This window comes from Myotis myotis, unplaced genomic scaffold (genome assembly GCF_014108235.1).
Source record: "Myotis myotis isolate mMyoMyo1 unplaced genomic scaffold, mMyoMyo1.p scaffold_m19_p_2, whole genome shotgun sequence".
NCBI lineage: Eukaryota > Metazoa > Chordata > Mammalia > Chiroptera > Vespertilionidae > Myotis > Myotis myotis.
In genome coordinates, this window is record NW_023416324.1 from 216326910 (window position 1) to 216344235 (window position 17326).

General features: G+C 57.1%; 2 protein-coding genes across 9 annotated transcripts in view; both read left to right on the forward strand.

Annotated features, from left to right (window-relative positions):
• The window catches only part of SYNJ1 (synaptojanin 1), a 59690-nt gene extending 51397 nt beyond the window's left edge, over nucleotides 1-8293 (forward strand). For all 4 annotated transcript variants that reach the window (XM_036347449.1, XM_036347451.1, XM_036347450.1 and 1 more), the window contains 3 exons: nucleotides 194-320; nucleotides 418-608; nucleotides 5729-8293. In XM_036347449.1, the coding sequence (XP_036203342.1) occupies nucleotides 194-320; nucleotides 418-608; nucleotides 5729-6520 (1110 nt within the window). In that variant the 3' untranslated portion in view covers nucleotides 6521-8293. The remainder of the gene's footprint in view (nucleotides 1-193; nucleotides 321-417; nucleotides 609-5728) is intronic.
• A 1551-nt stretch (nucleotides 8294-9844) lies between these two features.
• LOC118675186 (cilia- and flagella-associated protein 298) lies at nucleotides 9845-17215 on the forward strand. Of its 5 annotated transcripts, XM_036347453.1 has the most exons (9): nucleotides 10206-10865; nucleotides 11287-11409; nucleotides 11837-11869; nucleotides 12400-12567; nucleotides 14403-14470; nucleotides 14793-14951; nucleotides 15684-15815; nucleotides 16581-16676; nucleotides 16929-17215. In XM_036347453.1, the coding sequence occupies exons 1-9, from the start codon at nucleotides 10727-10729 to the stop codon at nucleotides 17037-17039; spliced, it is 1029 nt and encodes a 342-aa protein (XP_036203346.1). In that variant the 5' UTR covers nucleotides 10206-10726; the 3' UTR covers nucleotides 17040-17215. The 5 variants fall into 5 exon arrangements, with proteins under 5 accessions (XP_036203351.1, XP_036203346.1, XP_036203347.1 ...); XM_036347454.1 differs by lacking the exon at nucleotides 11837-11869 and having other exon boundaries at nucleotides 10207-10865; XM_036347455.1 differs by lacking the exon at nucleotides 11287-11409 and having other exon boundaries at nucleotides 10210-10865.
• Nucleotides 17216-17326: the final 111 nt, after the last annotated feature.

Genomic DNA, 17326 nt, shown 5'->3' on the forward strand with positions numbered 1-17326 from the left:
GGCCCACTGCCAACTGAGAAGCACCAATGCCGACCTTAGGGGGGAGGGGGTGGCTGTGCGTCCAGGCAGCCGGCCCGCCCGGCTGGGGAGGCCAGGAGGGAGGGGAGAGGAAGGAGAGGAGAGCGGGCGGGTGCCATCTCCCCGCGGAGAGCAGCGCGGGTCTGAGGTGATGCCTGTGCTTCTCCCCGTGCAGACGATGCCGGCCATCCCGCCCCGCGCCGGGGTGATCAGCGCCCCGCAGAGCCAGGCCCGGGCGTCCGCGGCGTCTGCTGGGAGGCCGGCTGCCGAGAGCCAGGGCAGAGCCTCCGAAGCCCCCAGAGGTAGGCACGGCCTCGAGGTCTCCGAGGCCCCAGCCTCTGTGAAGAGGGTTCGACATGGTTTCCCAGGAAACACCTAACTCGGAAAATGACTTTCTAGGTTCACCTCTCCTTCCTGAACCCCTGAAGCCGCAGGCCGCCCCGCCTGGTCCAAAGATGCAGGAGCCCCTCGTCCCGACAGCAGCCCCGCCGCCTCAGGCTGCCCCCCAGCCCGGCTTGGAGACGCCGCCCCAGCCCCCGCCGCGGAGCAGGTCCTCCCACAGCCTGCCCTCAGAGCCCTCGGCCCAGCAGGTGAGTCCCGCGGCGGCTCTCGGTGACAGACAGACATCCGGCTTCCCTGTCTCTTTCTTGTTAGTAGAAATAGCATCTTAAGATACGACTTCAACCAGTGAGTGTCATTTGACGTCTCAGATAGTCACGTGACAAAGGGATATGTGAGGGTTTGCCTTTTTTTTAGCCTATTGCTTAGATCAGCGTTTCTCAGAGAGTGAGCCTACAGGGGGTACTTGAGGGACTTTGCAGGTGGCTCGTTGGCTTTTGAAGCATTCGTGACAGTCTCGGTGCATCACTTCCTGCGGGCGGTCAATCGCCGGGTGATGGCAGCAGTGGGTTTTCCGTGTGGCTTTTCACAGCCAGCGGATCAGTTGGGGCTCTCACTCCTGGAGGAGACAGTTGGCGCAGCCCCGCCCGTGTGGGGGTTGCTGTCCCCTGAGAAGACAGCTCATGTCTGGCTGATGATTCTCAGCGGCAGGTCCTCCGCTCCTGCTGCTGCTGCCGCTGCCCCGGGGGGCCCTGTGGGGAGGCCCTGGGTCCTCGGGCTGAGGCAGCTCCTGTTGGAGTTTCGGTGGCGGGTGTGGCAGCAGGCCTGTCCGAGGGAACACCATCCGACTGCCACGGCGTGGAGCCGCCCAGGAAGCAGTGCTCTGGCCTGGGGGCTGGCGGGTGCCTGAGAGGCAGCGCCCGCAGCGAGGCTGCGTGTCCCTCCCAGTTCCTGTCACGCAGGGGCAGTCACGCGAGTTGAATTGTTGTGTTTTTATCTGGGTGCTGTTTTACTTGGTTTTTGTTACATCTTTTCAGAAAAATTACTAAAATAGAATTTATATTAAGTACATTTGTATCTGGCCTTACATTTTATTTTATCCTAAAGCTTTAACTGGGGAATACCATGAAGGCCAAAGAAATGTGTAAAGATTCACATTTAAACTTCTGCATTTAAAGTCTGCATTTAAACTTCAGAAGGTCTAGTACAGAAATGCTACATGCTGGCACCGTCCCTGAGGCACATTGATGATTGTAGTTGGCGTTTATTTTTACAGATGTCTGAGTGCGTCTGCCTAGGTGACAGAAGTTAAGAGTATGCTTCTACATAGTGAAAAAAATATTAAAGTAAATGTGACTTAAAATTGTAAATATTGTTAGCAGTTAGCATTTACTCAGACTATGGGTCACATCTGTAAAAGCTGAAGGAGGACATATAATCAAGAAAATAATCTTTTCGCTTAAGCTAATTAATGCCTAAAAGTAGGCTCTATCTCTTTGTTCAGAAAATGGAGGGTCCTGAAGATGCTGTGTCCACTGTTCCTTCCTCTCTGAGACTCAGTGGTCCTGAGTTTTTTCTCATTTTCTTGTGCGATGTACTATTGTATTTTTTTAACCTTTCCAACTCGTCGTCTCGGAGCTTTCTAGCATTGTTTTAGGACAGAAAGCGCACGTCTATTCCAGGGTAAAGTGACTTCACGCCTAAAGTTCTGTGATGAGTAAGGCTCTTGGACAGCGTGAAAGTAGGTCCGGGGCTGCAGGTGCTGGGCTGCATGTTCCCGCCCACAGGGCGCCTGCGCACCTGACTGCGTATCCGTGGCCTGTGGCGGCTAGAACTGGTCTCTCTGACCCGGTTCGCTTACAGTCACAGAGCCTGACCACACGTTGGTGAGGACTCACTGCTCCGGAAAACGCCCGGGGGCAGACTGTCAGGGAAGAGTCAGTCTTAGCAGAAGGTCGTCTTGTGACAAAAGAGCAGGGGTTGGAGGTCATTTTCAGGGTCCTCTCCATTGTTCTGAGCCTGGTTTTCAGGGGAGTGGCCGTGGTTCGTGGTTCGTGATTCGTGGCAGGCAGCACGTGCTCTGTGGGGCCTGGGAGATTGTGTTCTGGAATCTTGTATTTGGTTCATCAAAACTACCAAAGACGTTAGTTTTAAATTCTAAATGCTCTTTTTGCCTCAGTCTTTGATGTCTAATTCCTGTGAACATTATATACACAGACACACTTTGGTTTTTAAGTTTCTGATAATGAACAATATATTTTATTGATGAAGTATATATATATGTATATATATTTTTAAATGTTTTAATTGGTTTTTAGAGAGAGGCAGGCAGAGGGAGAGAGAGAAACATTGATGTCACGGATGGGTTGCCTACCGTCCTGGGCATGTGCCCTGACCGGGAATCGAACCGGCGACCTTTCACTTCATGGGACAATGCTCAACCAACTGAGCCACCCCACCCGGGCCACCCTCTCTTGGGGGCTGAGGGTCCTGCTCTTTGTAGACTGTCCTTGTGGAGGCTCGCAGAGCGGTTCCCAGGAAGTACATGCTGGAGGCCGGAGGAAGGGGAAGTGTTTTACCTTGTGTCCTTTTGGATTTTGGACCATAAGAATAATGCCTCTTCAAAACATAATAAACACTTATAGCTTTAAAAATCTTCTGCAGTGGCTATAAGTTTAAAAATATGAGGTTTTTAAATACAATATTTGATATTTTGATAATATGAAATAGCTTTAGAATTGAACATTTAGTAACTTTTATGTCTTTATTAATTCTGCCCCAAATCTGCAAAGTATTTGAAACATAAAAGCACAGTGAGCTCGGCCAGTGTGGCTCAGTGTCGACCAATGAACCAGGAGATCACAGTCCATTCCCGGTCAGGGCACATGCCCAGGTTGCGGGCTCAATCCGCATTGTGGGGCGTGCAGGAGGCAGCCAATCCATGACTCTCTCTCATCATTGAATGGGGCTGGGGGCGGGGGGTGCAAACATTTCATCCATGATGGGCTGCTTAGAATATTTTAGAGCTTTGAAAACCTATTTGGATTATTATTTTTAGAATAAACTTTAAATACGTTGATTAGTAATCAACCTCAGATAAAATTGAACTTTGAGCCCTAATTCAGCAACACATTTTTTGTTCAAAATGACAAAGTAAGTTGGAACTGTTGCTTGCACTCTCGCTGTGACCTGCAAACGTCACGGCTTGGAGAGCGCATCGAGGGGGTTGCTGCTGTCTCCGGACGTCCTCCTAACTCTTTCCTTTGCTGTCTGTGTTCCTTCTCTCCAAGCAGGAGCGGCCGTCAGGGTAACAGGTATTGGACTGTTTCTCAACCTCCTACCTGCTTCTCATCTGTCGTAGCGCATAGATGTATGGATTTTCTGCTTCATACATCTAAGTTTCACCCATTTTTAAAGCCACCTGTCACATTAATAAACTCTGTTCTCATATCATCAAACCTGCTTTTTTTTCTTAGTGTTTTGAATTTTTAGGAACCATTTTAGTTCTTGTTTATGCTTTATGATATTTTGCTTTGTTTTTTTAATGAAAATTAACAAGACTAAAACTTATAACTTCAATAAGGTAAGCTTTATGTATATGAAAGTCTATTTGGCAAAACTAAATTGATTCTTGGCATAATTAAATTTTTTCTTGGGTTTCTTTTGGAAAAAAATGTTTTCAAATAATTTTAGTTGCAAGATTGTTTTTAGTAAGGAAGACTCGATGGTAGAGAGATGGAAAGTTAATTTCATAACAGGGTGAGTTAAAGTCCCTCCCACACCGTTCTCTGTGAACACGCCGCCGGCTGCGGGCTCGGCCCGTCAGTCCTCCCTGTGGCGTCTGGTGTGGACTGGGTGTCGCCATGGAGACCGGGCCGGGCCCTGGTCTGCTCTGTGGGGTTAACCATAAACCACCCAGGCGTGACTGCCTGTGGGGTTGACTGACTTCCCGACGCCTCGGATCAGTTTGTCTCTGAAGTCATTTCCATGTGCGCGCTCGCTTACCGTCACTCACTCAGAATACAGTTTAGCGTCAGACATGTTCACGCCCTCATTTCCTCCAACTTTTTGTCATTGTTTGAGGAAAAACACACTTATTCAAGTGTAAAGTATGCTGTGGGCCAACTGAATAGGACACTCATATACTTGAAGCTGCTCACTTCCCTCCCTGTCCTCCGGGCGCGGCCTTCCCTGTCCTCAGCCCGAGGCCCTGCTCACGAGGCCCGTGCACGCTGGAGGGGGGCCGCCGCCCTGGTTTGCAGCGGCCCATGAACCTTTAGTTGTCGGCTTAACAGCTAAATTCATGTTGGCAGCGCTCCATTGTGTTACATTGCGCGTCTTGAGCTGAAATTCTCTCCTGTGCTTTCCAACCCAGTGGCCTGTTTGTTCTCTTTTAAATTAGGCGTTAACATCCCGCCATCCACCTGTTTTCACATTAAAACCGAGTGCCCGGTGAGCTGCTCTGCCTGTGGCTGGGGCCGAAGCTTGTTCCCTGGGAGAAGGTGCTGAGCTCAGTGCGGCTGCGCTCCCCTCCCCGGCTTCCTGTGCACAGGCCGAGCGACTGTGGCACTGAGGCCCCGACTCTGACCTCCAGCCCGGGCACAGCTGCGTGTGCCAGCACCGCGGACCACGCCGGGCTCAGCTGCGCTGTGGTCATAGTTAATACGCCACGTAGAAGTGGGTTTCTAAGTGATGGCGGTCAAGGAACCAGGGCCTGATGGTTAACAAGCACACCTGGGCGTTGGGGGACATTTTTACAGATGAGGCAGGTCAGTTAAGGAGTCACCCCGTCACTCACCGCTGGTTCCACAAAGGAGAACCTCCATCAAACAGCAAAGGAGGCCGGGCCGTCCATCCCCGGAGCAGGAAAGGCGCCTTGCTCGCTCAGGAATGCACGTGCGCCAATCTTCATGCTCATCCCTGCGGCTGCATTTTCATGGTCACATGAGCCCTAACTGAGCGCAGATTTAGAAGAAGAGTGAAACCACGTCCTCATCACAGATGGGTGTTGAATTTTACAGGGCTTAGCATCAACGGGTTCTCCAGTTTGTGCTGACGTCTAAGAGAACTGGGCATGAGCAAAACTATTGGCTAATCCCGTACCATTCCGTTTTACCAAATCAATACTTGCATGAACGAAATAAGCTCTGTTTATAGTGGGCTTCCTCAGTTGGGAGCTTTTCAAGAGTGAGATGTTAGCTGTGTTATCTTAACCCACCAGAGCAGCAGGACACAAGCTGCGTCCTATTTTCTAAATTGTATCCCTGCCCCCAAATCAGGAGCAGCTGAGACAGGGCCAGCTCAGGGACCAGGGACAGAGAATGTGTCGCTTTCCATGTGTTTCTGACGGTTCGGTGCTGTTTCTTTCCAGGTGAGACCCAACGGCGTCCCTGCGGTCAGACTGGAATCACCGTCAAAGAGCGACCCGTTTGAAGACCTGTCACTTAGTTTGCTGGCCGTGTCACAGGCCCAGCCGCCTGTGCACCCCGCCCCTGTCCTCACCCCGGGCCCCAGGGGGGTGGTCCCCCTGCCTCCTGCAACATCAAGTGACATCAGCATTTTGAGTTCTGTGAGCTGCATGCCAACACTGCCTCCACTTCCCGTGCGGAGCCAATCCCAGGAGAACATGCGCTGCTCTCCGAACCCATTTGCCCCGACCTTCCCTGGCACCGACCTCTTCGCCAGCAGGACGAACCCATTCAGAGCCCCGTCCAGGGATGCAGAGGCGGCAGCACAGCCCATGGAGCCCGTCCCCTGCCCTCCCCTCCCTCCTCCCGGGCCTCGGGGCCAGAGCAGCGGCAAGCCTCCTGCTCAGCCCCCCGGCTTCCAGGACAGCTCCGACCCGCAGGCCCCGGCCACAGCGAGCGCCAGCCCCCCGAGGGGGTGGGTCACCTTCGAGGAAGAGGAGGACTTTGGTGTGAGAGCCAAGTTGAAGGCAGCTTGTCCAGACTCCCTGGGCCCTCGGCCAGGCCCGTCCTCCGGCCCAGGCGTGACCTTTGGAGATGACTGGTGTCAAGGGACAGGTGTTCCCACCTGTGTGCTGCCCTCGCGGAGGCCACCCCCGCCTCCCGGTTCTGCGCTCCCCGCAGGCCCCGCCCCTCCAGCCGACCCTTTCGCCGCTCTGGCCCCCGTGGCTCCCGCTGTAGACTTCACGGAAAGATAGCCCAGGGGACAGCGCTCCGTGTGCTGGGCAGAGCGAGATAACCGAGCACTGTTATTCGTTACGTGCAATAGTCCCTGTTCCTGCACTGATGTCCAGAAATACCACTGTGTCACGTGTACAGAGTTGGCGTATGTGTATATTGGAAATAGGGGAAACCCTTCTCATTATTAACGGAGTTCTGGTGTGTTCTGTTTGGATAACTGAGAGCAGTAGCCATAAAAAGTGCTCAGAACTACTCTGGGAAGTAGACCCCACTCAGATCCTCGTGAGGCCCCCAAGAATCTCAGAAAGACTCGCAGCTCCCCGCGGGCCTGGCTCCGCCCTCACGAGCAGTCACCGAAGAGCTGTCCTCGGGGTGGACGCTGAACCGGACTGAGAGGCATTGCTAGAGAGAGTGAGTGACACATGCGCACACACAGTCTAACACTCACCTAAACTCTAGGGCGTGACTCAGACCAAATCTGTATCTAAAAGTTCTGAGAGTTCTTGTTTCAATATTTCATTATCAGATGGACCGCTGTAAGTGAAATTTGGACATTAATTTTCTTTCCAAAACTAAAATAACCGTTACTCCTGAAACAGCATTTTCTCTCCTTGCACGCGTGCGCGCACACCTCGGCACTCCCCACTCCAGGCCCCGGGCCCTCCCTCTGGGACGGCTCCTGGCAGCTGGAAGCACGTGTCGCAGTCACTGTCCCGCACACTCCAGCCCTTTCCAAGGAGCCGATGGCCGTGTCTGCGAGGCACAGGCCAGGGGTTCAGGGAGGAATTCGGCGCCAAGTGCCCTCTCTCTCTGTACATGACGGCGTGTGCTGCCTGCTGCCTCCTCCACCCCCAGTCCCTGCTCCCGGCTTCCTCAGCAGGGCGAGCAGGGGGAGCGGCTTGCTCTGAACTGGGGCTGCCCGGAGGGGCTGGGGCCCACCAGAGCTGCTGGAAGCTCTCCGGCGCCTCCTGGCCGCGGATTCCCTCTCCTGCTCGGCTGCACCCACTGACCCCGCTTCTGTTCGTGTTTTGAAGTACACGGAATTTTTAAGAATGTAGTCTTTTGATATCATTAAGTAATCCCAATCAGAAAATCCGTGAGCAGTGGTTTTGTTGTCAGTTTAAGCGAAAGTCCTCTGTACCCATAAGACTGACGTTAGCGCTCCTTTCTATAGAGCGCTGTGTGTGTCCACCGACACCCCGCGTCCTCATTGGACCTCACTGATGTGCGTGGGGGGTGGCAGGAAGCAGGGTCCGTGGGAAGAACGTGGAAAGCACAGAACGGCATTGCACTTCCCCACAGAAAGCAAATCCATAGGCAAAGCTCTTCCCTAGATGCTTAAATGCTATCACACTCTATTTACAGAAGTCATCCTGTTAACAGCCAGGAACTTGTGAGTTTTCTGTTGTGCTTTTTGGGGTTCTAAGCATTTCAGCATCAGTATACCTTAAACGGCAGTATTCCTCTCAGCGATATGCTTCAAATGTGAACTAAGTTGTCCCAACTGTGGCTTTAGCTTCTATGTGATTAGTGTGTGGTATTTGCTCTCTATTAGACAAACAGTTCCTTACCCACAACAGCGGCTCCGTGAGCAGTCTCCCGGGGAACCCGAACTACTGCCTGAAACACACACGCCGTGCGGCACCGTGGCCTTTATCGGAAACTGTATTCGGCAAGTTGCTGAAAGTGCACAAAGCTACGGAAGTTAAAGGTACGCTGCCAATAACTGGCCATTATTCTGTGTCTTACTGAAATACCCACCAGTTCTATTAAAAGCAGAGCAGAATTTAGACACTAAGGCTCTCTGTGAATTCTTTGTTCTCGATAATAGATTGCTGTTTATATTTAAGAACTTTATTGCTTATGTGGCATATGATATTTATAACTACTTTATAGAAGTATATATTACAGTCAGTGGTATACATTCTGTACATATCCTGTGAAATGTGCTGTCATATGAAATAAATAGACCTTCTTTACCATATCGACCACGTTGCTCAGAAGGGAAGAGTTTTTCTCAGCTGTCTTCCTTGACCTTTACTTGACATGTACAAGTTAGGATTAACTCTTGTCAAATCAGGTATTTTAGTTCAAGATCTTATTTTCATCCATTTTACGTCTCAATACTCTGAGAAGAAAGATATTGAGATTAGTGATCATCATTTAGAAGCCCGTGCACTTATTCTGTATACTAGAGGCTCAGTGCATGAAATTCATGCACAGGGCAGGGGGGTGTCCCTCAGCCTGGCCTGCACCCTCTCCAATCCAGGACCCCTTGGGGGATGTCCGACTGCGGTTTAGGCCTGATCCCCTGTAGCAGTCAGACGTCCCTCTCACAATCTGGGACTGCTGGCTCCTAACCGCTCGCCTGCCTGCCCACCTGATCACCCCTAACCACTCTGCCTGCTGGCCTGATGCCCCTAACTGCTCCCCTGCCTGCCTAATCACCCCTAACTGTTCTCCCCTGCTGGCCTGATCACCCCTGACCGCCTCTGCTTCGGCCCCCCCCCACCATGGCTTTGTCCGGAAGATGCCTGGTCTAATTAGCATATTACCCTTTTATTAATATATATATGCAGTTGTAAGAAATAAAAGATCCCAGGTACCCTTTACCCAGTTGTCCCTAGTGGATGCATTTTGCACAACTCTAGTACAGCACCCCAACCAGGATATGGCATGGGTACAAAACATTTTCATCTCTGCAAAGGTTCTCCCTCACGCTGCCCTTTTCCCACATCCTCCGGTCCCATCACCCTTCCCCTTGTCCATAACTTCTGGTAACCACTAATCTATTCTCCGTTTCTGTAATTTTTGCCACTTCGAGAATTTTATATAAATGGATTCTGGCCAGCATGGCTCAGTGGTTGAGCATCCACCTATGAACCAGGAGGTCACGGTTGGATTCCTGGTCAGGACACATAACCGGGTTGAGGGCTCCATCCCCAGTGTGGGTTGCGCAGGAGGCAGCCGATCCATGATCCTCATCTCTGATGTTTCTCTCCCTCTCACTCTCCCAATCTGAAATAAAAATATACTTTTAAAACAAAGACATGGGTCCACATGGCATGTAACCGTTTTCACCGCACAGTTCCCTGGAGAGCCCTCCGGAGCAGAGCGTGTGTCAACAGTCCGCTTCCTTGATCGCCAAGGATTCCGCTGGTCCCCGCGAGGGGAGAGGAGTTGGCCTCGTGAGCGCCCCGCCAGCTCCGGGCCTGAGGCCACCCCTCCCCTGCCCCGCCCCGCCCGCCAGGGTGCGGATTGCGGGGGGGGGGGGGGGGGGAGCCCCAGCTTCCGAAGGGGCGTGGCAGGCGCTGGGAATCTTCCAGTCCGTTCACCGCGGCGTGGCCGCTCCCGGGGGACACCGGGGGGGAGCCTGGCTGCCAGGGACGCAGCCAACGTCTCCCGCAAGCAGGGCACCCCCGACCCCCGACACAGGCAGCGGCGCCCGCCCGCTTCCCCGGCGCCCTATGTGCAGGCGCCTCGTCCCGGCTCGTGGCGGCCGCTTCTCTCGGTCACTCGCGGCGCAGAAGCTGCGAGGCCACCGTGACCGGCCCCGCCGGCCAGGCGACTCGGGGCGGCCGCCCCTGGAGCTACGGACACGTCCCCGGCGCCTGGGGGCCGGACCTGCGGAGCGGCCACCACCGGGTCGCCGCGCTCGCTACCCGAGCGTCCGGACCGGAAGCAGCGGGGCGTTTCCGGAAGTCGGCGCTGCAGGGGGCGGAAGTGCTGCTGAACCGGGGCGCGAGGAAGGTGTCGTGGGGCCGGACCTGCCCGCGCTCACCTCCCGCCCGCTCCGACCCGACAGCCTCCGCCCGTCCGTCCTCCGGGACTCGGCCCGGGCGAGTGGACTCACTGGGCGAACCGCTGCCCCCGCGGCTCCGTCTGTTGGGAGCGTTGCCCGGACAACAGTCACTTCCGGAGGCGGGGCGAGCCCGCCGGCTGGTCGGGCCGCGGCTCCGTGCGGGTCTCGGCGGCGGCGCTTGGCCCAGGCCTGGTCGCCGGCTCCCCGCGTACTGAGCCTCCCGACCCGGGTTTGGACTGGAGCAGCCGCTCCCCGCTCCCCGCCCCCCCCTCCCAAGACGCTGTGTTTCTTCGTTGCTCCTGGCAACAGTCACTTCCGGGAGCCAGTGCAGTTCCCGCGACCCCGCGGGCCCGGAGCCTGGGTTCCGGACGGCGCGGCGGTTCGTCGGGCGGCGGCGGCCCGCGCGGGCGGAGGGGCGGCCATGGTGCTGCTGCACGTGAAGCGCGGCGACGAGAGCCAGTTCCTGCTGCGGGCGCCGGGGAGCGCGGGGCTCGGGGCGCTCACGGAGCAGGCGGCCCGCGTCTACAACGCGCGGCTCAAGGTGCAGCGCGTCTGCTCAGGTGCGGCCTGCGGGCGGGGCCGGGGGCCGAGGAGGCCCTGGGTGTCTCGGCCAGGGTTGGGGCGCTGCGGGGGGCCCCCTGGAGCCTCCGGGTGGAGAGGGAAGAGCCCAGGCGGGGCCCCAGAGGCCGGGCGAAGAGCAGGTGGGACGGGGCGAGCGCGGGCGTTTGAAGAGAGAGACGGTGCTGGGGGCCCGAGTGGAGCACTTATCGGTGGGAGACCGGCCGGGCCGCCCCCCAGGTGCGAGCCAGGCCCGCGGGGCCTCCCCCCAACCCCTCACCCCGCGCGATGTCCTGGTCGCCGCCTCCGCACACTGGACGGCGCTGTCCGAGGGCACTGGCCCCGCTTGCGCCGCCCCTAAGGGTCCACCGGCCACAGGGGCCCCGGAGCGGCATTTGAATGTATTTCATTTTAATTCCGTAGCTGCCTTCCTAGACGCACGGAGCTGGGGTGCCCTGGGGAGCGCCGGAAGGGGCGTGGTCTGTCTTTATGAAGAATACTTACCGCTTATCCGTAAAATGTCCTTATCCCAAAACAAGCTCCACAGTAAATGTTATTTTAAAATTAAAGCATTTGGGGGAGAAAGGGGACTCGACTTATTTTTATAAAATGGCCGTTGAAAATGTGGCGCTGAGTGTGGGCACGTAGAGCACTAGTGTCCCTGCGTTTTCTCTACACGTGGCCATTGTCCACCGCCGTCCAGACAGGCCTGGCCCGAGCCAGACAGCGAGGGGGCGGGGCCCGGGGCTCGGGCTGGGGGGTCATGACCACTCCGTGCAGTTCCACCCCATGCGGCGGCTCCACGGTCCCTGTGCCCCTTTCTAGTTCAGGGGGAAGGGAGGGGGGAGAGAGGGAGGCAGAAGGAAGGAAATATCGTCAGGTTGAAATGCGGACAGTTTGGGAGTGACGGTGGAATAGAAAACAAAGCCGTCGTCTGAGTAGAACCGGGGACTGGCCCTGTCTCCACTCCCAGGTGCCAGCTGCCTGCAGTCCTCCCGCTGGGTGGGTTCGCATAAATGACTCGTAAAGTGTTTTTCTCAAGTTGTCTGTAAAACAGCGGCCGGCGGACCTGAGCCAGCCTCGGGCCACAGCTGTAGCGGGGGAGGTGGGTGTTGGTAAGTCACCGGGAGTGGGTGCCCGTGGGGGTGTGTGCAGACGGCGGCGAACTTCAACCTGTGCCTCCTGAGCCCCGGGGAGCACAGCACAGCGCACAGGCCACGCTCGGCCGCCGCCCCCGGCCCGCCGGCCCCCGGCCCGCCGCCCCCAGTCCCCGGCCCCTGGCCCCCGGCCCGCCTCCCCCGGCCCCCGGTCCGCTGCCCCCGGCCCCCGGCCTCCCCCAGCCCGCCGCCGGGACCGGGACCGGGCGAGCTCCCGGGTCTCTGCGCCGCCGCGGACCTCGGACGGGAAGGTCATGTGCTAAAGGTCACGTAGGGGCTGGCACACGTCAGGCAGCTAAGCCACCGGCAGACCCCTCACCGAGGAGGCGCCGGGTGTCCGTGCCCATCGGGAACACGTGCTGTCTTTCTCGTTTGTAAGAAATGGAGGAGCTGGCGGAACACGGCGTGTTTCTGCCTCCGAACATGCAAGGCCTGACGGACGAGCAGATTGAGGAGCTGAAGCTCAGAGACGAGTGGGGTGAGAAGTGCGTGCCCAGCGGAGGCGCCGTGTTCAAGAAGGACGACGTGGGGCGCAGGAACGGCCACGGTAATCGCTCTTCCTCCGCGGGCCTGACCCACGGCCGGGGCGTGTTCAGGCGCGGAGCTCAGCGTTTCCGCGAAGCCAGGAGCACTGGCCCCGGTGGGTCAGGGGTGAGGAAAGCGCCGGTCTCCCTCGTGTCGCCGCTGGCTTGTAACATTTCGGATGAGCCATGTGAAGTTGCCATTGTTGTGGGTCACAAATGGTTGAAAATTGGCGATTTCGTATGGTACAGCCTGAGTTTTGGGGGGAATCTCTGAAAACGTATGGAAGGGTGTTTTGTTACGATGGGCAGAACTGGCTTCATTTAGGGCAGTGGTTGTCAACCTTCTGGCCCTTTCAATACAGCTCCTCATGTGGTGACCCAACCATAAAATTATTTTCGTTGCTACTTCATCACTGTCATGTTGCTACTGTTATGATCGTCATGTAAATATCTGATCTGCAGGATGGTCTTAGGCGACCCCTGTGAAAGGGTCGTTCGACCGCCAAAGGGGTCGCGACCCACAGGTTGAGAACCGCTGACGTAGAGGTTTGTGGGAAGAGGCAGTGACAGCTCCAGGTCTCCCCTGGGTCTCCGTCACCCGCTCGGGTGCACCCAGGACAGGACGCGCCCGGTCAGCGGGTGGCTGAGCCTGCGGGTCTGATGACGAGGGGCGGTGACTCCTGCACCTGCCCAGCAGCAGCAGTTACATCAGTGTCACCAGCAAACACTGTCCGCTGCGCCCAACACAGGAGCAAAGAGATACAACACGTCCTGCACACGTGGTCTCTGCCCGCTCACCTAGACGTGTACTAGTATGTGCGCACTCACCTAGAGGTGTGTGCTCACCCAGACGTGTGTGCGCACTCACCCAGACGTGTGCGCGCGCTCACCTAGACGTGTACTAGTATGTGCGCGCTCACTAGAGGCGTGTGCTCACCTAGACATGTACGCACACTCACCCAGACGTGTGCGCGCGCTCACCTAGACGTGTACTAGTATGTGCGCGCTCACTAGAGGCGTGTGCTCACCTAGACATGTACGCACACTCACCCAGACGTGTGCGCGCGCTCACCTAGACGTGTACTAGTATGTGCGTGCTCACTAGAGGTGTGTGCTCACCTAGACATGTACGCACACTCACCCAGACGTGTGCGTGCGCTCACCTAGACACGTATGTTTTTCATTTCATATGTAAACACGTGTTTGGGGGATAATAGGAATTTCTAGCACTTCCTGTGCCTCTGCCTGGGAAGTGGCTGGTTGGCTTCCATACCTGTTCAGGCCTAAACTCGCTCTCACCCTGGAGAGTCTTTGCTTTTTGAAGGAATTGCATCAGTGAAAAAACAGTCCTGAAGACAGTGTTCTGAGTGTCCAGTGCTTTCAGTGTCTCGTTAGCACTGTTCTCACGAATGTGAGGAGTGAAACTGCCCGTCTCCCTTAGGTCTGGACGTTCCGTCTCCGTTGTTTTTCAAGTTATGACTTTTTCCCCGTTAGGGCTGAGCAGCTCTGGGCCCTGAGCCCAACCCCACTGCACCTGCTTCTGTAAAGCTGCCCCCCCCGCCCCCCCACCTGTCTCAGCAGCGCCTGTGGCTGCCGTCACACTGAGTGGTGGCCAGAGAGACTCACCACGCGGCTGAAATGTGTGCTGGGCCTCACAGCTCCTGCTCTGTGTGCTTTTGCCCCTGTGCGTGGAGCACCCACCCGTCTGCACGGCCAGCCATCGGTCCCTTCGCACCCCCCCTGCCCCCACGAAGCCGGGTTTCGTCTCATGTCGCCTGCTCCCGCCTCCGACGAAGGCTGGGACATTCGGAGCGTGTTACGTGTTAACGGTGGCGTCTCCCCCTCCCTGTTTCTGCAGCTCCAAACGAAAAGATGAAGGACGTCCTGAAGAAGACGATAGAAGAAGCCAAAGCGATGATCTCCAAGGTGAGCCTGTCCTGTGAGGCAGCCGAGTCCCCGCCCACCAGCCTCCCTTTCCTGCTGCTTTTAAGCCTCCAGGGGCGAGTGAGGGGCCCTGGCCTCCTCTCCTCCCATGGCACAGCCGTTCGCCCTGCCCCTCCCGTCCCCAGCCAGCAGGATGCGCGGCTCGAGTAGGTGGCTCCCTGTGGAGCCCGTGGGCATGAGGCCGTGCTGCCTCCTCCCTCCGCCCTGGGATGAACTGAGAAGCCAGCAGCCAGCCCCGAGGTGGGCCCGCGCTGGGTCCAGGAGCTGGATCGGTGCCTGTGACCTGATGGGCTGCCGCTTTCAGAAACAAGTGGAAGCCGGTGTCTGCGTTACCATGGAGATGGTGCAGGACGCCCTGGACCAGCTGCGGGGGGCAGTGATGATTGTGTATCCCATGGGCTTGCCGCCCTACGACCCCATCCGGATGGAGTTTGAAAATAAGGAAGACTTGTCGGGAACTCAGGTGTGTGGCTCTCCGCCAGCGAGCTCACCCCGAGCAGGGCCCGGCCTTCACCCTCCTCTTCCGGGGGCAGCTTTTGCTCAGAGGGGAGTTCTGAACTGGGGGGAGGTGGGCCCAGAGGGTGGTGTGCACGGCCGAGGGCGTGGCTCACACCCGGGTGGAGAGAGGCTTGGGAGGCTGCCCCTCGGCAGGAACTGAGACGTTGCCTTTTGGGGGCCACCGGAAGCCGGAACCCTACCTTGTGCCTGTTTGCACCCAACGTTTAGGTCCCTCTGTGTGAACTCTGTGTTCCAGCCCTTCCGCTTGTTTCGTGTTCTTTTCTCCCCTTTCTGTCTCATTTCTTCCTTGTTCTGTGGGGAGAGCGTTCCCTGAGCATCTCCCACAGGGGGGTGCACAGGAGCCGGCAGGCACCCCACTGGGCCACTGAAGACCCGGCAGATCCCCGGCCGCCTCACTCCATTCCGAGGGGCCATGCATCCCGATGAGGCTGCAGCCGAGACAGGGCTCGCCCCTTCCCTGCGCAGGGAGTTCAGCGTCAGGGCGGGCGCTGAAACTGACGGAGGGCGCCCACCGGGGAGGGCCCTGAGGTGGGGAGTCCGTGCCCCCGGGGGCTCGGGCAGGAGGGCAGGTCCTGGAAGCCGGCCCCACGCTCACAGGGCACCGGCCTGGCTCCCGGCGCCGGGGAGACCGCGTGCGAGTGTGTCCTCTGACCTGAGCGGTTCTCCCGTGGCCCAGGCCGCACTGAGCGTGATCGCGGAGCCGGACGCGCAGCTGTGGTGGGCCGCCAAGGAGCTGCGGAGGACGAAGACGCTGTCGGACTACGTGGGCCGGAACGAGAAGACCAAGATCATCGTCAAGATTCAGCAGGTGAGCGCGTCCGCGTGCCGATTCCCGGTCACTTTCACACTGACCCACGTTAGGACGAGTCTCCACGTTGAAGCTCCTTAACGCCGTTGGCCTGGACTTCAGGCAAACTTCCCCTTCATCTCCCCCTCCCCGCCGACTGGAGGGAACCGGAGCAATTGACAGCGTCGGGAGCCGTTCTCCTGGGGACGGGCTGGCCGTGTTCGTTTCAACGTTAAGACCGTGGCTGCCCTAACGGTCTTGCTCAGTGGATAGCGCATCGGCCTGAGGCTGAAGTGTCCCGGGTTCGATTCCAGTCACGGGCACATATCGGGGCTGCAGGCTCCATCCCCAGTGTGGGGCGTGCAGGAGGCAGCCGATCAGTGGTTCTCTCATTATTGATCTTTCTCTCTCTCTCCCTCTCCCTTCTTCTCTGAAATCAATAAAAAATGTATTTTTTTTTAAAAGAACTAGGGCCATAATAGTGAAAATACTTGTCGAAATGCACAGCCGCCTGAGCACCCGGCCCAGCCCCCAGGTGCTGCCGTCTAGGAGGAGGGTCGGCGCTGCAGGGCTGTTGTGGCCGCGGCGCCCAACCATCTCCCATCTGCCCTCCCCCTGGGCTGCAGGCTGATGTGGGCCAGCCCTGGTCTGTCCTCCACGGGGGCCAGAGCGGGCGATGGAAGCTCAGGCCCCGGGACTTGCGGTCGACCTATTAACCTCTGCAGGTGACACGCTCACTGTCACCTCCTGGTCGTGGAGCCTAACCGTGCTCTCCTGTCTTCGCAGAGGGGACAGGGCGCGCCTGCCCGGGAGCCGGTGATCAGCAGCGAGGAGCAGAAACAGCTGATGCTGTTCTACCACCGCCGGCAGGAGGAGCTCAAGGTGCGGGAGCCCGTGTCCACACACATGTACATGCACATGCACGCACACGTGTATACACACACACACACACACACACTCGCTTCCCCCAGGGGTCAGCAGTGCTGCAGGGGGGCTTTCCAGAGCTTCAGCCTCTCCTGGGCTGTGGGTCCTGCCAGCCCCCCTCCCCGCCCCCCATAGAGTCCGGAAGCGTCCTGCTTGGGCTGGAGGAGGTTACAGGCTCATCTTCTGTCTCAATAAAACATTTCTTTCCAGAAACTGGAGGAAAATGATGACGACTCGTGTTTGAACTCTCCGTGGGCCGACAACACTGCTCTGAAAAGACATTTTCAAGGCGTGAAGGACATCAGGTGGAGACCAAGATGAAGCTTCTAGAAGCCCTAGCTCCTCTCTGTAGGCAAACAGTAACCATAGTAACAGTGATGAAGGTGACCGGTCGCACAGCCCTCATGAAAGACTGAAAGACGTTGGAATTTCCAGGTTTCCTAGTTTCTGAGTTTGAGTTTTTACGATAAAATGTATTAAAGGTCATAGAACTTAAACACGTCCTCGGAGAGTCTGCCTGCGCCTCCGCTCGGGCTGTTTGCCTGTGGGGGCCTCCTGGGGCGGGTCCGGAGGATGACTGCTCCCTCCGTCTGTCTGTCCTGCGGGGC

Coding starts and splice junctions, on each gene's coding strand:
- LOC118675186 (XM_036347458.1), top strand. CDS start 9,971: ATGTGCAGGCGCCTCGTCCCGGCTCGTGGCGGCCGCTTCTCTCGGTCA. Junction 11,410..11,836: donor ATCCCAAAACAAGCTCCACA/GTAAATGTTATT, acceptor CTCCACTCCCAG/GTGCCAGCTGCCTGCAGTCC. Junction 12,568..14,402: donor GGGGCGCAGGAACGGCCACG/GTAATCGCTCTT, acceptor CTGTTTCTGCAG/CTCCAAACGAAAAGATGAAG.